Source organism: Neofelis nebulosa, chromosome X (assembly GCF_028018385.1).
Source record: "Neofelis nebulosa isolate mNeoNeb1 chromosome X, mNeoNeb1.pri, whole genome shotgun sequence".
Classification (NCBI taxonomy): domain Eukaryota; kingdom Metazoa; phylum Chordata; class Mammalia; order Carnivora; family Felidae; genus Neofelis; species Neofelis nebulosa.
The window spans coordinates 97,120,706-97,143,985 of NC_080800.1; the positions used below are offsets into that span (position 1 = coordinate 97,120,706).

The 23,280-nt window shown below is 50.0% G+C and overlaps 1 protein-coding gene across 7 annotated transcripts in view; it reads left to right on the top strand.

The window, feature by feature from the left end:
* The first annotated feature begins 4,329 nt into the window (after positions 1 to 4,329).
* The window catches only part of DOCK11 (dedicator of cytokinesis 11), a 201,496-nt gene continuing 182,545 nt past the window's right edge, over positions 4,330 to 23,280 (top strand). For 2 of the 7 annotated variants that reach the window (XM_058714231.1, XM_058714234.1), the window contains exon 1: positions 4,334 to 4,608. In XM_058714231.1, the coding sequence (XP_058570214.1) occupies positions 4,507 to 4,608 (102 nt within the window). In that variant the 5' untranslated portion in view covers positions 4,334 to 4,506. Of the gene's footprint in view, positions 4,609 to 14,526; positions 14,554 to 23,280 lie in introns of those variants that run through there. The other 5 variants (XM_058714236.1, XM_058714237.1, XM_058714233.1 and 2 more) reach the window with 5 other exon arrangements.

Here is a 23,280-nt window from a genome sequence, read left to right on the forward strand (position 1 = left end):
TCACATGCTCTACTAACTGAGCCAGCCAGGCACCCCCTTTGCAACTCATGTTCTATCAGTATCCTTTGGAGCTTTTTCCACATGAGTACATACATATATACCTCATTCTTTTTTTTTTTTTCATGTTTATTTTATTTTTGAGAGAGAGAGAGAGCACAAGCAGAGGAGGGGTTTGGGGGGGGGGCAGACAGAAGATCCGAAGCAGGCTCTGTGCAGACGATAGCAAACCGGATGTGCAGGACTCGAACTCATGAACTGTGAGATCACGACCTGAGTCGAAATTGGACGTTTAGCTGACTGAGCCATCCAGGCGCCCCTATACCTCATTTTTTAAAAAATAACTATAGAGAATTCCTTAGCATGAATGAATCGTGCATGGACGCACGCATTCACTCAGCAAATATTTTTTGAGCACGTGCTGTGTGCCAGGCACTGGTCAAGGGATGGAAGATAGAGCAGTCCCTTATGAACGGATATTTAAGTTGTTTCTAATACTTGGCTATTACAAACACTGGTACAATGAGCGTCTGTAGGCAGGCATCTCAGTTCACCTGTGAGAGTTTCTGTGTGGCATGAATTCATAACTCATAGAAGTGGAATTTCTAGGTCAAGGGCTCAAAGGCATCTCGAGCACTTGAATCTCAGGTTCAATTAGGGTAGATACGTGTGTGATGAAATTGAACGTGTTTACTAAGTGTGGAAAGAGATCACCCGATACAATGCCCTACTGGAAGCTGTAGGATTGCCTCTACATTTTCCCTTTACTATGTGAGTATAGTCATGTTCAAATCTTCCTCATCCTCAAGGTCCAGCTTAAATACCTCCTCCTTCAAGGAGCCATCCAGGGACCCTAATCAGGATGCGATGTCACCAGCCTCTTTCCCTCAAGCATGGTCTTTATTACATACTACCTTGTATCATAAAGACATTGTTTTTTTCCCTAAACTTTTTTTTAATGTTTGTTTATTTTTTGAGAGAAAGCGAGTCGGGGAGGGACAGAGAGAGGGAGACAGAGAGAATCCCAAGCAGGCTCGGCACCTGTCGGCACCGAGCCCGATGCGGGGCCCGAACCCATCAACCACAAGATCATGACCTGAGCCACAGTTGGACGCTTAGCTGACTGGGCCACCCAGGCGCCCCTTACAAATACATTCTTTGCTAGACTTTCATCTTTTTCCTGAAGGCGATGGACTTCGATTCTTTGATTCGTCCCGCTTTCTCCCTCAGTGCCTAGCATTAACGCTCAATGTTTATGTAACTAAACAGAAGCCTGAAAGCGAAAAAGTGAAACCTACAGCCTCAGGAATGAGCGTGGAGCCTGAAAGATGACCAGATGGTGTTTGTGCCGGATCAGTGTGACAAATGCTCCTGATGGCTCACACGGTCCAGCAGAAACTGCCTCCTTGTCCGACAGCATCTCATACCACTCTTCTTCCTCTGTGTTCCAGCCCCCCTGACCTTTTTATTTTGCTCCCGCCTTCGAATGCACCAAGTCCGCTCCCTTCTCCAGGCCGCGCGCCTGTTGTTCCTCCAGCTCTGGAAGGTTCTGCTTCTTGATCTCTGGTGGCTGCTTCTTTTCCATCAAGACTCACCTCTATGTTCACTTCTTCAAAGAGGCCTTCCTTGACCATCCATTCTAAAATTTTTTTTAAGGTTTATTTATTTTTGAGAGAGAGCGTGAGCGGCGGAGGGGCAGAGAGAGAAGGAGACACAGAATCGGAAGCAGGCTCCAGGCTCTGAGCTGTCAGCACAGAGCCCGACGCGGGGCTCGAACTCACAAACTGTGAGATCATGACCCGAGCCAAAATCAAGAGTCCGACATTCAACCGACTGAGCCACCCAGGTGCCACATCAACCCTGTGTGCTTTCTTTTCTTTTTTTTTTTTTTTAATTTTTAAAAAATGCTTATTTGTTCTTGAGAGAGAGAGAATAAGCAGGGGAGGGACAGCGAGAGGGAGACACAGAACCCAAAGCAGGTTCCACGTTCTGAGCCATCAGCACAGAGCCCCATGCAGGGCTTGAACCTACGAACCGTGAGATCATGACCTGAGATGAAGTCAGACGCTTAACTGACTGAGCCATCCAGGCACCCCCCAACCCTGTGTGCTTTCAATGGCTACAGTGGAGTCTGTAGTCGGAAGGATGCTTTTTGGCTGGAAGCAACAGAATATGGAATAGTTGCATAAACCCAAACGGCTTACTTTTATCATGTAAAAAGGAAATCAGAGGTGGGCAGTACTAGGGTTGGTTCAGCAGGTGCATGCTATTCAGATTCTGGATCGGCTTCTCTGTAAAAATCTTTCCTCGTGGTTATAAAATGGCTGCCAAGAGCAGACGCATCATGAGAAAACACCCCTCTCAGAAAGAAAAGGAGACAGAGGTCTCCCTGCCCATCTCTTTTTATCGAGGGGGGAGAAACTTTCTCAGGAGCTTTCTTCCCACCCTTCTCTCTTATATGCCATTGGCCGAAACTGAATGGGAGTCAAGACCATTCTTCTAGTAAAGGAAAGTGAGATTATTACAATTTTTTTTTAAAGCAGTCACAATTCACTGGGCGCTGGGCCCACCTTCTCCAAGCCCTGTGGCTCTGCCCTATAGGGAAAGCAAATCCAGCCTCCCTTAGCAAAGAAAAAGCGCTATGGCTGTTGTGCAGGTAATCAACCGTGCGGGCCACGCAGGCATTCATGGAATGTAGGGCATGAATCTGTGATTGATCTACCTACACTCAACAGTGAACAAATGTTATTTTATTTTTTAAACATTTTTTTAAACGTTTGCTTATTCATTTTGAGAGACCGTGCCAACGGGGGAGGGGCTCGAACTCATGATACCGGGAGATCGTGACCTGAGCTGAAACCAAGAGTCAGAGGCTTAAGTGACTGAGCCACCCAGGCGCCCCAACAGTGAACAAATTTTATATACACACTGTGCAAAGCCCAGACTGGTGATACAGTCACCTTTACAGGACTTGCAGATATCAGGCCCTCTCCCACTCTCCCTGTGTGCTTTATTGGGGCGAATGTGATGGCTGCTAAAACAGATTTGCTGCGAAGAGACTTGGCCTTTTCTGGGTTCACAGAAACCACCATCCGTGTCCTTGTTTTCATAACAAAGTCCTTTACGTAGGGGTCACCGTGATCTCCGAAGTGCAGAAAATGCCCCATGGCAGTGATAGGAACCTTCTCAGAAAGGCTGCAAGGGTCTTCAGTAAGCGTTGGTCGGTTTCAAACTCTGGACAAATGAAGTAACCAGACAGAAAATTGCCACGATCAGCAGGGCCTCTCAATTTTCACGTGGGGAAGCTTTTACAGGGTCCTCAGTACTTCAAGATTCCCATCCTTATTTCTGTCTTAAGCATGTTCGTTTGCATCTAGTTACAAGACATTCTTTGATTCTCGGAAAATAATTTCTTGGAAGGTGAGTAGGATAAGGAAAGGAGTGGGCAATGGAGAGGGGATAGCTGCGCACGCACGCACGTGTGAAAGCTTCTAGAAGACCGGTAGATCCCCCAGACTCCGGGCAATGGCCTTCCCAATACCAACCCCACCCCACCGCCAGCACACAGTCACTGCCGAACCAGACAACCTGCCACAGGCTCAGGCCCCGCCACTCGGGTCCCGCCCGCCCCGGTGGGGGTGGGGTGGGGGAGTGGGTACAGCCACTGCAAATTTCCACTCTCCGAAGCCTGCTCCCTCCCCGGGTCGGCCCCACGGGCGGGACGCCCGGGTAAGAAAACGGTGTGTGTGGGGGGGGTGGGGGAACCCAGGCGAGCAGCTCCGGCCAGAAAACCGCTCTCCCTCCTCCGCCTCGGGCGCGACCCCTCCCCGGCGCGGCACACAATAGGCGTCCGCTCCACGTTGTTTCCCAGCCCCGCGCCGCCTCGGCCCTGGGGGCTTGCGGGGTGGGGGGACGCCAGAGTCTCCCCCGCTCTCCTGCAGGCACTGCAACCTCTGGGGCGGGAAAGGAGCAGTGGGGTAGCACACACCCCACACTTGGAGATATTTCGTTACACCCCCCCCCCGCGCGCGCGCACACACACACACACACACACACACACACACACGGAACATGAAGCAGCCAGATCTCCCCTCCCGGATGCGGCTGCACCAGCAACCTCAGCTGCGGGCGGAGCCCGAGCGGCTGCCACTTCCCCCCTCTTCCCTCGTGACCCTCGCCCCCCCCCCCTCCAGCTCTCCCTCCCCCGGCACACACCCTTCCTCGCCGGACACACCCTCCTCCTGGGGCCGGTCGCGAGCGAGCTCGGGCTCTCCAGGGGAGGGAGCGGCCCCGCCGTGGGGCAGGACGCGGAGCGCGCGGGCGAGCCGGGGAGGGAAAGAGGGAACGAGGGAGGAGCCGCGGCCGGGAGGGAGGAGCCGCGGGAGCCGCGCCGCCGCCGAGCTGCGATGTGGCCCGTCGGCCGGCGGGTAAACAGAAGAAGCAGCAGCGGCCGCGGCCGCCCCGGCCCGGGGCAGTGAGTGCGCCCGCCGCGACCTGCCCGCCGCTGCCATGGCCGAAGTGCGCAAATTCACCAAGCGGCTCAGCAAGCCCGGCACGGCGGCTGAGCTCCGGCAGAGCGTGTCGGAGGCCGTGCGGGGCTCCGTAGTGCTGGTGAGTGGCCGGGGCATCGGGCGCCCCGGGGGACGCGCTCCGGGGCGAGAGACGGGGTGGCTTTCCGCGCGCGGGGACTGCAACGGCGCTCGCGGCGGCTGCCCGCTGCGCCCCGCGCTCCGCGCTCTCCGGCTCCGCTTCAGTAAGTTTGCGCACCAGCCGCCGCCGGCCGGGGTCTGAGTCCCCGGCGCCCGCTGACAGCGCGGCGGCCGCCCGGCGCCGCGGAGGCGTGCGCCCGGCCGGGCGCCGACGGGCGATCCGGGGCTCGGACGGCTGCGCGGCAGGCGGGCGCGCTCGGAACCGGGGCCCGAGCGGGGGAGGGGGTGTGAGCTAGGGTGCGGACCTCGCGCCGCCCTGCAGCCGGCACAAAGAGCCGGGGACCTGGGGGAGACGGGATCCCGATTCCCTCCTGCGGGCACCTGAGGCAGCCGCGGCGGAAGGATGCGATGAGCGTTTTGCACACACACACACACGCGCGCACACACACGCACACATCGTGTACACAAAAAAGAACCCCACCCAAAAAGCCCCGGGCTCCCAAGCTCGGGCGGGCGGTGAGAACAGAGGAAGCAGAGCGACTTCCTCCCGCCTCGGGGGAGAGGGTGGTGATGGGTGTCGAAGGGGTGCTGCTGCTGCCGCGGAGGGGGAGAATTGCAAACAACGGGGTTCCGGGGCGAGTGCGCGCGGGGTCGGTCGCCACTGGGCGAGGGTGTCCCCTGGGACCCAGGAGCGCTCCGGAGGCAAGGAGATGGATGGGGCCGTGGGTTTGAGGGAAGATGGTGTGTGCCAGTCCAGGGATGGCGGACCTGGGGGTCAGAGCCCCACCGTTCACGGCTGGGGGTGCCTCTGAGCCGGCAGGGCTGGGGGATGGGGATTTGAAAGCGTGTCGACCCCTTGGGAGCCCTCCGTTGCACCCTCAGCCTCATCCGGATTGCCTAGCTCGGATTGTCTGGCTCCGGAGGAAAGCGGACGGGTGCTAACGGGCACTTGTCCCTTCTGTTTTGAAGACACTCGTTGCCAGTTTCCTGGGCTAGAGAGCAAACCCTTAAATAAGCCATCACACCGGTTAATTGGTGTTTGTTTTGTTACTTCGGGTTTTTGTTGTAAATTTTTTTTTTTTTTTTGGTCTCCTTTCCTTCTACCTTAAGCGTCTCATCTGCTGTGTTTAAATTTCAGCATTTCAGTGTGGGCTCTTTTTGTTAAAACAACTTATCATTGGAAGGGAACTTCACAGCTTTTCCTTGTAATTTTTCTGTTGATCTTGTAGAATCTGCGATAAAGCCAACATTAAAGGGAGGCCAGGGGCTTGATCCCAACAGTGGAGAAAGTTGACATTAGTGGGAGTTCTGGAGGAGGATCAAAGGTAAAATATGTACCTTTGAGATAAAGATCTGATCCCTAATAGCTACAACTGTGCAAAGCCAACTGACTTTAAAGAAATCTCTCTATCGTGGCTGGACCCTTGAAAGTTTAATCCTGCTGTTTAGCAGATCTAAAACCAGACCTTTAATGTTGTTTTAATGGACTTGGCTTGTTGTGTGTCTCACTGATTTTAGAATGAGGTCCCGTTGGGGTCACATTGGAACCTCGATTGTCATCACAGCCAGTTTAGAGAGGAAGGCAAGCTGTGTGCAGGGCATTTATACCAGGGCTCTCATCTTGGGTGATTGTTAAACAAGTGATTCAATCTGCCTAGCACAGGAAACGCTTTCCTAAAATGGGGAAGAAAGAAAACCATGCTTGAGCAAGGTAGCTGGCCCCCTGCTGCAGGGTGTGAAGGGATCCTGTGATGTGGACAGATGGTCTCAAGAGAGTAAATGGGTCTCCGCACACCTCTACTAGGATTTGACCAGCATTTGACCTGCCACCCTCAGCAGCAAAACGTTAAAGTTAGCATTCTTGCCCCGGCTTTTAGGTTTTCAAAAGAATTTTGTGGGGCTCAGGGCATGATCTCGCGGTTCGTGAGTTCGAGCCCCGCATCAGGCTCTCCGCTGTCAGCCCAGAGCCAGCTTCGGATCCTGTCTCCCTCTCTCTCTCTCTCTCTCTCTGCCCCTCCCCAGCTCGCATGCACTCTTTCTCTCTCAAAAAATAAATAAGCCTTAAAAAAAAAAAAAAAGAATTTTGTGTGGCACAGGTGCAGCTGTCCCTTCCTAACCATTGGCTCTGTGACAAAGCTGGAAAGACTGTTAGCGGGAGCAGATTCTTCTGGGAGCTGCTGCCAGCCTGGTTTACTTGGGACTGAGTCCACAGATGTTTACCAGGCAAGGCACAGGAACGATATTTATTTCCTACTCTGGTTTGTGATCCACGCTGAGATTTGGGGAGTCAGGAGGCGGGGGGGCGGGGGGGACAGATTCTAGGAATCTAAATCAGTGACTATCTTTTGAGCCTCTACGTTCAAGCCATAGTGTGAGGTGCCCCCATAATTATAAGTGAATGTCACTGCCAGTTTCTTCCTTCGTTTTTTTTTTATCAGTTCCAGCCCGGGGTTGGGTCTTCGTATGCGTCTGTCGCCCAGAGTATGTACACGGATCAGTTTTGGATTATCCATAGCACCTTGGTGAATGCTGTTTCTAAGCAGTCCAGTCAATGAGGACCTAAGGAAACAGCCTTAAAGGGAGTGGACTTTCCTAACCGGCTCTTTCCTGGCCCCTGCTTTTCTGACACAAAGAGCCATTGACCAATGTTAGTAAGGCCACGGGTGGCTGGAGCACAAGTGGACCACGTTGCAGCTGCCGCCATAACTTCTGATTCTTTTCTGCTTTAAGCCCCAACGTGTTTATTAGGGACAGCTGAAGTAGGATTTACACTTGCTGCTATAAACCCCCGACATTCGCGTTAGGGCTTCAGTGTGGCGTCACACACAGGAATCCCTCACGGGTAGTGCCGGTTCTGTTCTAGATCATTGCGGGAGAGGGACTATCGCAATAAAGCGAGGTGAGTGAAATTGTTGGTTTCCCAGTGCGTATGAAGGTTACGTTGACACCATACTGTAGTCTGTTAAGTGCGCAATAGCACTGTGTCTAAAAAACAATGTACGTACCTTAATTAAAAAAATACTTCCGTGGTAAAAAAAAAAAAAAAATTGCTGGCCATCCTCTGAGTTTACAGGGAGTTGTAATCCCCGATCACAGATCACCATAGCAAATAGACGATAATGGAGACGTTTGAAATATTGCAGGAAGTGACCGAAAGGCGACACGGATAAGAAGTGAGCACATGCTTTTGGAAAAATGGTGCCCATAGACTTGCTTGATGCAGGTTTGCAATAGATCTTCCCATGTGTCAAAAATGCAGCATCAGCGAAGCAAGATAAAGCGAAGTGCAAGGAAAGGAATCACGTCTCTACTCCTAGGATTTCACTACGGAGCCATTCCCATAGCCCATCGCTCTTTCCTCTGGCGATCTCTCTCCAGAACTTGGAAAACCCTCCAAACTGAACAAATATACAGCATACATACAGTATTTCCTGTTCAGGTGTTTTTTGCTTTTTTTTTTTTTTTAACACAGTTTCGCCCTTGTTGGCTTGTGCTAACGTCATTCAGTTTTGCTCACTGTTTGAAAAATTCGGAAGGCCTGGGCTATACAGAGCGTGTAGTCGTGGATTCAAACTTTCATTCAGTTATTAGTGCTTCCGTGACTCTATTAACGGTGAAGCAGACAGAGAAAGAGACTGTTTTAGTTGCTGCATTTTCCTGTAAGTTTGACGTTTATATGAAGGTCAGTTTTAACCTGGGGAAAGGGATAATAACAGAATTAACCACTGGCAGAGATTTCCCAGGAGGGACTTGGGGAGGCGTATTATAACCTGAGAGTGTCTGTGATTAAGGGAGAAGTGTTTACGTACACACACGTTTAAAATGCAGAGTTTTAACGCTGTTTCTGTTACATTTGGGGCTATAGCTATTTGTGCTAGCGGGAGTGGGGGCGGGGGGGGGGTGGTGGAAACAGGCATTTGTTAAACCCGTTGTATTCTGGCTGCCCTTAAGAGGAGTCCCTGTGTCAGCCTGGGAAAAGCACCTGGTAGGTGTTTAAATACTGTTGGCCTACTGCTGGGGAACTGACCCTCAATTCCTTGTGCGGAGAAGGATCTGGAAAGAGTTGCTAGATGTTACGGGGTGTAGCCGCTTGAGGCAGGATATTTCCCTGGCCGGCACCAGCTAGATTTCATATATAATAACTCTAGTAGAGGAAAACTCTCCAAAAGCTGAGAATTACTGAAGAGCGTCCGCAGCTGTTGACTCCCCCTACCCACCTCACGCAGCCACCTTGGCTTGGAATGTGTGTTAGGTTCGCATTTAGGGAAGGCCTGGAAACGAATCAGCCTTTCTGCTCTCTCTTCCCAGGGGAATCTGTGGAACGTACTTAATATAGGACCAAACAACACAGTGGAATAAAGCCGGTTGCATTAGTTTTTGTTTTTGTTTGTTTTTTAAGTTTTATTTATTTTGAGACCAAGAGTGCAAGCGGGAGCTGGGGGGGGGGGTTTGGGGGGAGAGAGAGAGAGAGGGAGAGAGAGATAGATTCCCAAGTAGGCTCCTTACTGTCAGTGCTGGGCTGAGACAAACATGTGGAACAGATCCCTGGATTGATTCCTTTCCTGTTCTAATCATTGTTAAGCCTTCTTTTTAAAAAACTGTTTATTGGGGCGCCTGGGTGGCTCAGTCGGTTAAGCGTCCGACTTCGGCTCAGGTCACCATCTCGGAGTCCGTGAGTTCAAGCCCCGCGTCGGGCTCTGTGCTGACCGCTCAGAGCCTGGAGCCTGTTTTGGATTCTGTGTCTCCCTCTCTCTCTCTCTGACCCTCCCCCGTTCATGCTCTCTCTCTGTCTCAAAAATAAATAAACGTTAAAAAAAATTAAAAAAAAATAAATTAACTTCCAAAATTAGCTCTTAAATTGCACTTGCCACAGTTCAAATGCATAGCAGTCACATGTGGCTGGTGGCCACCACATAAGACTGCTCAGACGTGGAACCTTTCCATCACTGCAGAAAGTTCTTTTGGACAGCATTGGTGTAAACACTAACTGGGGAACATCTTTGGGCAGGCATTTTCAAACTTGCTAGATTGTCCCTTTAGGAGAAATTTCCAGAGTTGGAATTGCTTGCTCAAACATTAGACACATTTTTAGTATTAAAAAAACCCTCCGGGAGGGGTGCCTGTGTGGCTTAGTCGGTTAAGCGACAGACTCTTGATTTCAGCTCAGGTCATGATCTCACGGATGTGGGATCGAGCCCCGCTTCGGGCTCCGTGCTGGGTATGGCACCTGCTTAAGATTCTCCCTCTCCCCGAACCCCCACCCAACCCCCGCGCACTTTCTCTCTGTCACTCAAAAGAAATAAGTTTCTTAAAAATAGTAAATAGAAAGCCCTCTGAAAACAAACTGGTGGTTGCCAGAGGGGAGGTGAGTAGGGGGGAAGGGTGAAACAGGTGAAAGGGGTCAAGAGTACATGTATTGTGAAGGGCACTGAGTAATGTATAGAATTGTTAAGTCACTATATTGTACGTATGAAACGAATATTACACTATGTTAATTATACTCGAAGGTAAAAATTAATTAAAAGAAAAAGGAAAGTCCTCTGGAACATACTTTTTTTTTTAATTTTTAAAATGTTTATTGAGGCTCCTGGGTGGCTCAGTCGGTTGAGCATCCGACTTCGGCTCAGGTCATGATCTCACGGTTTGTGGGTTCGAGCCCCGCGTCGGGCTCTGTGCTGACAGCCCTACGCTGACAGCTTGGGGCCTGGAGCCCGCTTCAGAGTCTGTGTCTCCCTCTCTCTCTGCTCCTCCCCTGCTCACACTCTGTCTCTCTCTCAACAATAAATAAAGATTAAAAATAAAATAAAATAAAATGTTTATTATCTATTTTGGAGAGCGAGGAGGGGAGAGGGTTAGAGAAAGAGGGAGACACAGACTCTGAAGCAGGCTCCAGGCTCTGAGCTGGCAGCACAGAGCCTGATGCAGGGCTCCAACTCACAAACCGTGAGATCATGACCTGAGATGAAGTCGGACGCTCAACCGACTGAGCCACCCAGGCGCCCCTGGACTGTGCTGTTAAATTGCTCTGCAGAACGTTGTTGCCATTTACTCTTATGTCAGAAAATGCCGGTGTTCATTTCCCCTCTCCCCCGTGCCAACACTGGTTATTAATATTTTTTAATCTTTGCAGTCCGATAGGAGGTAAATGGTACATCACTGTCCTAATTTGTATTTCTTTAGTTACTCTTGAACAGCTTTGCAAACGTTGATTAGCCATTCGTATTTCTTCTTTTGAGGATTTGAGTGAACCTTCTCACAGACTTATTTCCTTGTTTGTAAGTCTTGCAATAACGGTCTCCACCCCAAGATTCTGTTTCGATAAGTCTGGGGTGGGGCCAGGCATCTGTATTTTTACCAACTACCCAAGGTGATTCTGATGTGCACGGAAACGCTGCTCTAGACTCCTGGCCCCTGCGAGTACCCCTGACAAATGAGGACTTAGCTACTCCTTAAACACTCTCTCCCTGTTAGAGAGGGGTACATTAGAAAAGGCTCTTGAGCTGAAATTTACTCTAAGTTCCACCGCGGCCAGGCCTTCCCCTGCTGTTTGGAGCCGTACAGGCTATGTTTGCTTCCTCTTTCACATGACAACCCTTCAAATATTTGGGGACATCTACCGTGTCATTTTTAAATTCACTCTTCACCAAAGCCAAAGAGACTTCATTTCTTTTCCTCTGTTGCTCACGTGACTTGGTCTCGAGATTCTTCGCCGGCCTGGTCATCCTGTGGGCTCTTGTCCAGCATGTCATTGTCCTCCTTAAAATGTGGGAGGCAAGAGCCCAGTCTCAAGAGTCAGACCTGGGCTTGAATCTGGCTTCTGTCACCTGCTTGTGACCAGATCCAGATCAGAGGCAAGTAACCAGATCTTGTTTTCCTTATCTGTGAAATGGGGATAGATAGTTGTACCCACCTTGTGTCGTTCTCATGAACATTAAAGAAGGTAGTATGTGGAAAGTGTCTCATGTCTAAGTGGTTCGTAAAGGTTTAGAAAAGGGGGCGCCAGTGGAGGTCTGACTCTTGATTTTGGCTCAGGTCATGATCCCAGCGTCCTGGTCTCAAGCCCTGCGTGCCCCCCCCCCTCCCCGCAGGAGCTGACCATGAAGTCTGCTTAAGGTTCTCTCTGCTCCTCACCTGCTCACGTGCACATGTGCTCTCTCTCTCTCTCTCTCTTAAATGAAAAAGTAAGGTTTAAAAAAAAGATCTGGTGGGGGCACCTGCGTGGCTCAGTCGGTTAAGCATCCGACTTCGGCTCAGGTTATGATCCCCCCGGTTCGTGGGTTTCAGCCCCGCATGGGGCTCTGTGCTGACAGCTCGGAGCCTGGAGCCTGGATGGAGCCTGCTTCGGATTCTGTGTCTCTCTCTCTCTCTCTCTCTCTCTCTCTCTCTCTCTCTGCCCCCCCTCCCCGCCCCCCCCCCGCCACATCCTCTGTCTTCTCAAAAATTAAAAAAAAAAAAAAAAAAAGATCTGGTGGAAACAGGTATTCTAGAAGAGTCTGTCACAGATGGGGGAGGGGGGAGTGTTTCTTACCCTTTCTGGATACTAGCCAGGAAGTCAGGGGCTGTGTATTCATCTCTGTTCCCAGTGCCGCACATAGTGCCTGGGATGTGGGAAATATATTGGCAGCGGTATGTGGGATGGACAAGGTGTTAGGTGACTGGAGGCCAGGTAACTAGTTAAAATATAGTTACATAGTTCCGGAGAGAGATAAGAAAGGCTTACCCGAGGCAGTGAGAATGGAGATAAGGGAGAGGATGTAAGAAATGTTTCAGTGATAGAATCAACTGGATTTGGGGATTTTTCTTGAAAGGGGAGGATAAGAGGAGAGGAGGTGGAGTCCAGATGGTGCTGAGGTTGTTCAGCCTGGCCGAAGTGGGGAAAAAGCGTGTTTGGTGGTAGGGGAAGGGCAAAGAAAATGAGCAACGTCGTCCTGAGAGGGTTGTCAGGACAAAACCAGATTTCAGTTGAGTCAGGTTTAACGTGGAGAGAACATTCTAGGGAATGGCTGAGCATGTAGCGTTGTGTTTTGGCAAAAGGCTAGGCCTTTTTTTTTTTTTTTTAAATACTTGTTTAAGGTCTATGCCCAACATGGGGCTCGAACTCACAGCCCCGAGATCAAGAGTTGCATGCTCTCCCGACCGAGCCAGCCGGGTGCCCGAAGACTAGGGTTCTTGAGGGCAGGGAAGTGTTCCAAATGGGATCAGGAAGGGGAGGAAGAGCCCGGGTTGAGATGAGATTGTAGGCAAGATTAGCTGATTAAAGAGGTTTGCACCTTTGGGGGTGATTAGGGAAGTGGGGGGGCAGGGCGTGGAGGAATGGTCTGGAGGCCAGCCCCAGACTTCCAGTTAGAACGGAGATGGGAAATTAGGTCACCCCCTGGGCGGCTCCCCCTCTCGGGGGTTTGAGTCGTGGGGATGAGGGGCTGCCTGGGATGTTTCCTGCCCTAAAGGGACTCACAGACCCGGAAGGGAGATTAGATGTATGCAAATAACCTAAATTGAGAAGGCAGAAGTTGGCAGCAGGCTAGAGATTTCTGCCTTTGGTGTTCAGTTCTAGTGACTTCGCTGCCTTCCCCGCCCCATGTCCTTTTTTTGTGATCCTATTAATGTTTTTCAAGAGTTCGGCCCTTTCCGGGTTCAACAATGTTAAATAGGCCTTTGCTAATGAACACTGTTCATCTCTGTGGCCCTTGCCACGTTGATTTGACTACAGAGGCCTTTTATTTTCTTACGGGATCGGGGAAAGTCAATGGTAACGTTTAACATTCAGAAATTCCTGTGTAGCGCACAAGTGTAATAACTCACCTTGGCACTCATTTACTTGACCTCCAAGGGCTGGAAGGAATGCTTGCTACCTTCCCAGACCCTTAGTACTCCACGTCAGGAAACCCCCTTGCTTGTTTGTGGGAATTCAGTTCAAAGGAGTCATTTACCTACCTGGGTGTTACTTTCTTCCGAGATACAGAATCATTATTAGTAGGGCCTGTTGAAAAGTTGTTAGTTTTTTTGTTTGTTTGTTTTTTTTTTTTTTTTTTTTCAACATTTTTTATTTATTTTTGGGACAGAGAGAGACAGAGCATGAACGGGGGAGGGGCAGAGAGAGAGGGAGACACAGAATCGGAAACAGGCTCCAGGCTCCGAGCCATCAGCCCAGAGCCTGACGCGGGGCTCGAACTCACGGACCGCGAGATCGTGACCTGGCTGAAGTCGGACGCTTAACCGACTGCGCCACCCAGGCGCCCCTTTTGTTTGTTTTTTTAACACAGAAAGGAAGGCCAGAAACCACGTGAGGGAGAAGGAGCTAGGGCGGTTTCCCCTTTTCTGTAAATCCAACGGTAATTTTATGATGCACATCTCTTTGGGATGTAGGTCTCTTGGTTTCCTTCAGCCTTTGCCGGGCGGGCAGAGGGGTTCATGGGGGACATCGGCCTGCTGCTTTTATCAGCCTTTTTGATTCGTGCAAGGCTCCACCCTGGAAGCTCTCAGAGCAGTCGCTGGGGCAAGGGGCCAGTCTCATTGAGCTCCATTGCCTGGAACCCAGGGCTTGTCAGAGCACAATGATTACGAGTGGGATCTGGGAGGACACTGCCCAGGTTCAGAGTTCAGCTCAGCTGCTTACCAGCTGGGTGATCTTGGGTCAGTTACTTAGCTTTCTCGCCACTTGATGACCCCTCTGGTGGGCTTGTTGAAAGGCTTCAAGGAGTCGTCACTTACGGAAGCGTTTAGAGCAGGGCTTGGCCCGTGGCTCCGCCCAGTGCTTTTGGCTCTCATTAATATTCCCAGGCTTTACGGCGGGCAACAAGGCTTTTGTGTATCACAGGTCACCGGACAAAAGTAAACCGGCAGATGGGAAGCGTGGACCCTGGCTTTTGTTTTTTTAACTTCCTTGCTCCAAATGATGCCCCCAAAGGTAAGCTGCATGGCTCAGCCGAGACTCCTCCCCCTCCTGGAACGGTAAACTGATAGACCTCTCTCCATTAGATTCTTGGCAATATCTGTTCCCAGTTGGATTTGGTCGTATTGAAGAGCCCAGTGGATGTGAACGAGGGCTCTGGGTGTTTGGCAATTCTTGCCTTCAGACTAGACTAGTCTGATGAGTGAGTAGGAGGGCTAGTCGTCTAGTAGGGAGGAGCACCCCGGCCTGTGCCTGGGGAGATGGTGCTCCCCTCTGGGGAACTCTGGAACTTGTGTGCGAGGGCTTTGGGAGAAGCACAGACCTTTATGACAGTGTGTTCAGAGTGGTTTACGCAGACGGATGGGGAGAGGAGAGTTGAGCTCTGTATGGAAAAAGAGAACTTCAGTGCTCTTTCCTTTCCCTCTCAATACTTTATTGACACCCCTTTCACTCATTAATCTTCACTTTTTAAATTTGTTAATTTTTAATTAATTTAGTTTTTAATGTCCATTTTTTAAAAACGTAAGTGAATATTGAAATTTGATTTTTTTTTTTAATTTTTTTTTTCAACGTTTTTTATTTATTTTTGGGACAGAGAGAGACAGAGCATGAACGGGGGAGGGGCAGAGAGAGAGGGAGACACAGAATCGGAAACAGGCTCCAGGCTCTGAGCCATCGGCCCAGAGCCTGACGCGGGGCTCGAACTCACAGACCGCGAGATCGTGACCTGGCTGAAGTCGGACGCTTAACCGACTGCGCCACCCAGGCGCCCCTGAAATTTGATTTTTTAAAAATACGTATTTATTCTGAGAGGGAGAGACAGCGTGAGCAGCGAAGGGACAGAGAGAGAGGGAGACACAGAGTCTGAAGCAGGCTCCAGGCTCTGAGCTGTCAGCAAAGCCCGATGTGGGGCTTGAACCCGCAAACCGCGAGATCATGACCTGAGCTGAAGTCGGATGCTCAACCGACTGAGCCACCCGGGTGCCCCGAAATTCGAATTTAAGAGCCTTTTTAAAGATCTATTTTGGATACGTGTATTTTAGTGGAAACATGTTAAAGCCTCAATGTCTCCTAAGAAATTAATGTACTTCAGGGGCGCCTGGCTGACTCAGTCGGAAGAGCGTGCAACTCCCAATCTCGGGGTCATGAGTTCAAGCCCCGTGTTGGGTGTCGAGATTCCTTGAATAAATAAAAACTTGAAAAGAAATGAATGTACCTTGTATTCAGCTACTTTGGTTTCGTGGTAGCAGGGTAAGTTCTATTAGGAATGGCGCGCGCAGGTTCCAGCACAGTCGATGGGATGGAAAAGACGGCAGCTGTTCCAGTGACATGTGGTTTATCTATTGTCTGTGCACGACCTCGAACAATCAGGCCTAAATTTGCTCTTAATGATTTCCTGCAATTGTGCTTCACCTTTTTTTTCATTGCCCGTTCGCGGGAAGTTGTATTTTTGCGTTTCTTGACAGCTTCTGTCGGATCGTATATGATTCAAGCTGCTGAGAAATGTCGGAATATTCTAAGAAGTGCCTCTGAGACAGAACATCTTTATTTGAAGTCTTTCAGTGAAGTGTGTCGGGAGGCCGGGAGGCCCGGGAGGCCGGGGGGGAAAATGCATTTGTATGATAATGCATTCTAGCCCATGCCGAGACCTCGTATTTTAACAGCCCCGGGCTTACCAAGAGTTCAAAATGTTCTCATGCCCATGACTTCGCATGTTCTTACAGGTCACTATTAAACATATACCACAGTTTGGCCATCCCTGTTGTGTAAGTGGGGGAAAGGGAGACAGGCTGTAGGCCGTCCATATTTAAATATGTATTTTTTGACGTTTTATTTATTTTGGAGAGAGAGGGGGGACAGCGGGGGAGGGGCAGAAAGGGAGGGGCCAGAGAGTCTGAAGTGGGCTCTTCCCAGACAGGAGCGAGCCCCATGCGGGGCTCGAACGCACGAACCACGAGATCTTAACCAGAGCCAAAGTCGGAGGCTTAACCGACTGAGCGCCCCCTCCCAGGCGCCCCAGGCGATCCCTATGGAGTAAATGACAGAACAGGTAATGAACTCCAGGTGTCTTGACTCCTTTGGTGTAATCAGGTAAGGAAGCACTAGCTTCTGGGCTGGATTCTCCCATAAATCAGGCTGTGGAAGCTCTTTTTGTGTGGTTTAAGTGCTGATCTCCTTCTCCTGGGAAGCAGTGTTTGTTTCTGAGCGAGCTTAGGTCTCCGTAGTGGGAAAGGAGGAGGTGAGGACAAAAACAAAAAAAGAGGGGTGGGGTTGTGATTGAAAAATGTGGGCAAGCTCCATATAGATTTTTCCTTGCCAAAGTAAGCCTAAGGATTTTGAGAACCGTTTGCAATTGGCCGTTCTTCCGTTCTTTGCTATTTGAATAACTATATGGAAAAAAAAAATCTCCAGAACACTGGCTCTGCAGAGGTACCTGGGATCATATTCATGGAACTGTTTTTATGATTTTTTTTTTTTTGCACGGGTTAGCGCTGCCCAAAAATAACATATGTATGTCTCTCCATGCCTTTGATATTAGTAGCTTAGTTTTCCCACTTGCGAAACGGCCAGCTTTTTACGCCTTGCAGGACCCGGTGTCTGTGCTCCTCGTGTCCATGGAAGAGTGCTACTGGCATAACCAGTTTATTTTCGTAGGTTAACAAGTTTCTAATGCTTCACTGCGTTAAATGGTTTCCTAGAGACCTGAAGGAGGGAATACCACCTTGTAATAGTGCCTAACTTAACCACCAAGAAGTAACTTCAGTCCAGGAGGGCGCTGAATCAACTGTTGCAAAAATTGAACTGCATCATTATTAAAAGCTCCTGGGTGGTGGTGGGGGGGCACCTGGGTGGTTCAGTCCGTTAAGCGTCCGTCCGGCTCTTGATTTAGCCTCAGGTCATGATCTCACGGTTCATGGGATCAAGCCCCAGGTCGGGCTCTGCACTGATGGCACAGAGCCTGCTTGGGATTCTCTCTCCTCTCTCTGCCCCTTCCCCCATCACATACACACTCTCTCTCAAAATAAATAAGCCTTAAAAAGAAAAAAAGCTCCTAGGGTCCAATCGCTCTCCCTCTGTCCAGAAGAGTGTTTCCATGATGCTCTATGGCTTGTGGAGCAGAGAAGGCTCTCCTCGCTGAGCTGACCCCACGGGAGAAGAGCTTCTCCACTGTCCACTACCAGTGACCGCCGTGACTGCCTCTGGAGGAATTTTGCTTCTGTCTTCCTGCTTGCAAATGACCATTCTGGCAGAATGCCCACCAGGAGAGCCAGCAGAGAATTCCGTAAGGCTCCTCACTTTGGTTCTGCAACTGAAGCCTGGCCCTCTCTCCCTGCCTCCCTCCCTCTCTCCCTCCCTCCTTCCTTTCCTCCTGACTCCTGCTCTGCTGTCCACTGCTGGCTCAGCACCGTCCCAGGCTCAGAGACCAGCCTGGGCCTAAGCAGGGGACATCAGAGGACTCTCAAATCCAGACTTCAGGTTCTGGATAGGCCTCAACTCCTACGGGCTGCTGCTTCTGCCCTTTTTCTTTCTTTCTTTCTTTCTTTCTTTCTTTCTTTCTTTCTTTCTTTCTTTCTTTCTTTCTTTCTTTCTTTCTTTCTCTTTCTTTCTTTCTTTCTTTCTTTCTTTCTTTCTTGTTAAAAAAATTTTTTAATGTTTTTGAGAGAGAGACAGAGTGTGAATGGGGGAGGGGAAGAGAGAGACGGAGACACAGAATCCAAAGCAGGCTCCAGGCTCTGAGCTGTCAGCACAGAGCCCCACGCGGGGCTCGAGCTCATGAACCGCGAAGTAATTACCGGAGCTGAAGTCCAACGCTCAACCGACTGAGCCACCTAGGCGCCCCGCTTCTGCCCTGTATTTAAAACTCATTTCCTGGGCACTGGGTTTTGTCTTCTTCCTTGTCCTCTTTATGTCACTGTCCCAGCCATGGTGTCCTTGACTTACCCCATCCCCTGTAGCTGAGCCCCTCCCTGCCTTGGCTTTCCAGCCAGTTGCCCAGTTCCTCTAGAAGTGAGTTCTGGTCTTCCTGCTGGTCCTGGGGAGGACTGCCCTCCCTTCCCTGTGACCCTAAAACAGCTTGAGCTGAGCACGGTGGGACCAGTGGACTGAAGGGCTGAGTGTCTGCTTAGAGAATTGAGGAGAGGCAGTGTCCAGGATGAGGCGGCCCAGCCAGTGGCCCTGCCGACGTTTGGACTAGACGCACGGCCGTCTTCATTTCCTATGGCTGCTGTGACCAATTGCCACAAATGTAGTGGCTCAAGACGTGAGTTTATTCTCACAGTTCTGGAGGTCAGAAGTCCTATAATCAGAAAGTCAGCAAGGCTTCACTTCGTCTGGAGGCTCTAGGGGAGAATCCATTACCTGGCCTTTTCTAGCTTCTAGAGGCTGCCTGCGTTCTTTGGCTCATGGCCCCTTCCTCCATCTTTCGGCCGGCAATGGCTGGTCGAGTCTTTTTGACATCCTGTCACTCTGGCCTCTCCTCCTCTGATTCTGACTCTCCCGCCTCCCTCTCTCACTTAGAAGCACCCTTATGATTACATGGGTCCTGCCTGGATAATCCAAGATGGCTTCCCCAGCTCAAGATCCTTCATCACGTCTGCAAAGTCCCCTTTGCCATGTAAAGTGACAAAGACATGCGTTCCAAGGATTAGGATGTTGGACCTCTTTGGGAAGCCATTATTCTGCCTACCCACGGGTCTTGCTGGAGGCTGAGGATCCATGTGGAGAACATGGATCCTTGAAATGGCGGAGGAGGAACAGAGATCTGCTAGATTGGTAAACTGTGAGCCAGGTGCAGACGTCTTCGCAGAATTCAAATGAGGAAGTACAATCCCTTTTGAGAATTTTGGCTGAAAGAAAGCAATACAGGTCTGCCGTCTGCGATTTCAATTTGGATGTTTTCTTAAATTCTTCATAATTAAAAAAAAATTTTTTCCCACACAAAACTCCCTCAGTCTGGAGTTCTTGTAAGTGGGCACCGCTCTCAGACTTGAGGTGTTTCAGGATACAGGCTGGCCAGACACTTAGGCACTTAGCCAGCTTAGGCCTATGGAATTTTCCACCCCCAGCTAAAGAGAAGAGTAGTGAGGTGTGTGTGTGTGTGTGTGTGTGTGTGTGTGTGTGTGTGTAAAAGAGAAAGAGATGATTTCAATCACAGAGAATAACTCTTTGGCTGACCACCCCCAAGACACTTCTCATGTGTCCTGTGTGAGAGACACTTCACTCCTCCTGAAGGTCAAGCTAGACCAGGCATGGCCTGCCTGCATATGCAAGGTAATTGCAGGACCCTTTTCCAGAAATGGGTTTCTAAAACACATGATTGGAGAAACAGAGAGGACTGGAAAATCTCTCTGGTTTCCTTCTGGTTTCGTGATGATTTCAACTGAGAGATAAATCGAAACTTCCTCTCTTCACCGAATCTAGCCACTGCCATCTTAGAGATACGCCACAAAAACTCACTGGCTGATGGCGTTTGCAGTGGCCCTTCTCACACCGGCAGGTAGAATATCCGTGATGAGCTGGGGGCAGAGAGATTCACTGCTCTGAAGAAGCGCTCTATCACACATGGGGGTTGCATTTTCTATTTTTACATCAATTCTAATTGGCCACGGCTATATTTCTCTGAGGCCTGGCCTTTTTTCAGGCCCTTGGCTAACTGACCTGGCTGTAGTGGAACATCTGAGACTCTGGTGTCTACTAGAAGGAGCTAGAAACCAAGCATGTTGCCGGAGAGGGAGCTGGAGAGACAGAGACCGAGAGAAAGGCATGCTGAGCTGTGGAAGATAACTGCCTTAGCCGAGAGAAAAGATAGATACTTGCCTGCCTCAGGTCGTGCTAAAATCTCACGGGAAATGCTTTTAGAACAGTTGCTTGAACCGAAGCAGAGAATCTGTTTCCAATGATTTCTTGTTAAGGGATTAAATCTTAGGGCAAGGTACAGGGGGTGGAGGATGCCCCGCCGCCTTCCGGGAAAGTGCATGGGTCTGGCTCCCTGGTCCAGCTGCAGCTCCAGAACCGTCCCGCAGCCGGCCCTTTGCTGCTCCCTTCCACCACGCTGTGGGGAACCTCATTCCATGGTGGCCACGCTTCCACTCTCCCTTTCTCATCTGTTTCTCACCTCTTCCTTCCTCTTCTCCTCCGTGTTTGGCCACAAAGTGCTCTCCGTGGGACAGAGCCATGTTTATTTTTTTTAACCTTTTCTTTAGCCAAGGGTGGAAAATTCCAGAGGCCTGAGCTAGTGATGGCTGGGTGCCTTTTCTGGAAATCCAATGGCCTTGGATGCCAAGGACGTGTCGTGGAGCTACACATCTGGCCAGGGTGTCCCCAAAAATGTCCTGGCTTTGGGTTTAGTTCCAACTAAAAGAAGTGGAGGGTTTAGGAAATACTACAATTAAAAAAAAAAACAAACCCCAGAAATGGTGTAGTTATAGATACAGAGCCCAGTTTGCATCACTTTGTTGTTATTGTTTTTTGTTTTTTTTGTTTTTTTTTTTTTCCTGCTGAGTTGAGCTGGGAAAGGGTGGCCTTTGGCTCAGTAGAGCTTCCAAAAGTGAAACCTTCCACAGGACAAAGTCCCTGTAGCTTCACTTAATGGAGGATTCTGCTCGGTTGGGGTAATTATTATTAGGTAGAGGCCACGTGTATTTCAGCGCAACCAGGTACATTTCAGAGTGGGTGCCTTGGGGAGCAGGAACATCCTTCCAGTCGACAGCGGGTGGAATCGAGGAAGTCTTATCCCATCGCCATATGTCTTGGGCCCTCCCCGGAGAAATCATCTAAGCAGGATTTCGTCCACATGTCCCCGGTGGTATAACACGTCAGAGTGGATGCATTTTGACAGTAAGCAAAAACAGCTATTGTCTCGAAATAGCTAGAAACTGACCACCATTCTGCCGCCGCTCCGGAGGGCGTGCGGGAAGAGAATCACAAAATCCTCAAACCCAGAAAAATGCTAACTCTGTCTGCTTTGGCTCCACGTTACTATAAACAAGCACCTAGATTTCCTAGTGGGCCTCCACGCCCCTTCCTGTGCACCAGTGGGGCCCATCCCACCTTTGAATTCTCTTCTCCCACCGCATCCCATCGACTATGGTCTGAACATTGGCCATGCCGGACCCTTGCTGCTTCCCAAACGCCCTGCCCCCCTTTCTCACCTCCATGCCTTTGTGCACGCTGATTCCTCTTCCTGGACTGCCCTTCCAGCCCCTTTGCTGCTCAAGGGATTCCTATCTGTCCTGCAGGGTTTAGGTCCGATGGCCATCTCCCCCCACCACACGCTCAGCCCCCCTCCCCCATTTGGAGCAAATTGTTCCTTCTGCGGACTTCTCGCCTGCTACTAGTTGTATTGATTTCCTGTGGCGCCGGAACAAGTTACCCCAGACCGGGTGGCTTAAGACAACACGTTTATTTTCTTGTAATTCAGAAGGGCAGAAGTCCAAGATCTGTATCACTGGGCCGCATTCCCCCTGCAGAATTTAGGGAAGGGTCGGTTCCTGGTCTCTGCCAGCTCTGGGAGCTGCTGGCTTTCCTGGGCTTGTGGCTCCATCACTGCAGCATTCTCTTCAGTTGTGTCACATCTCCCTTTGCCTCTTTCTTATAAGGTCATTTGTGGGGCGCCTGGGTGGCTCAGTCGGTTAAGCGTCCGACTTCGGCTTGGGTCATGATCTGGTAGTTCGTGAGTTCGAGCCTGCGTCGGGCTGGCTGTGTGCTGACAGCTCAGAGCCTGGAACCTGCTTCGGATTTCTGTGTCTCCCTCTCTCTCTGCCCCTCCCCTGCTCACACTCTGTCTCTTTCGGAAATAAACACTAAAAAAAAAAAAAAAAAAGTCACTGGTGATGGCTTTTAGGGTCCACCCCAGTAATCCGGAATGATCAACTCACCTCAAGACCCTTGACTCAATCACTTGTGTAAGGACCCCTTTGACATCTGCGGGTTCCAGGGATTAGGATGGGGGCAGATCTTGGGGTGGGGGGGTGCATTTCTCCATCCTACCACACTAGTTCTTTGGTTTTAGAGGGAATTGATTTCCTTCTGTCCCATAACTATAGTTGTTGACCACTTCTTGTGTCCATTAGAATGTAAGTGCCATAAGGAGCTGGCAGAGAGTGAAGAGAGCTAATGCCCGGTAGTCAAGAGTGCCGGAAGGGCCCAGCAATTCCTCTGACCATCTGCATTGCCTTGGGCACACGATTGAACTTTGTGGAGATTTCTTGTGCTTGTTAGTCAAGTGGAAATAATGTTAACAACCGCCGTGGGTCCGAATATCAAAACCAACAACCCACCCCCAAATTGAAACACCCCAAGTGTTCAAGAGTAAAGGGTTGGGCCAAGGTACCTCTAAACACCGGCAAGCCATGCGGTCATTAAGGCGACATCTGTATTTATTACCGACGTGGGAAAACGCTGAGGTTGTGAAAAAGCATGATCGTATTTTTGTAAAATAGAGCATTACGCGACACGTGTGCAGTTAGTTGCTTCGTCACTCTGTGCCTCTGCTTTCTCATCTGTAGAATGGAGGCAGCGATAGTTCTGACCTCACAAGGTGGTTGTAAGGACTGAGTAAAACAACACAATAAAGCACGTAGAAAAACGTCTGGAACATCACAAGCACTAAATAAATATTATATTCAAAGAAAGCGTTCTCAAGGTGGGCGTGAGAGAGTGTGTATATTTATAAGTGTACATGTGTATCTATAATATTAACAGTACATATTTCTGGATGGTGGGACCATGAGTCCGTTTTAT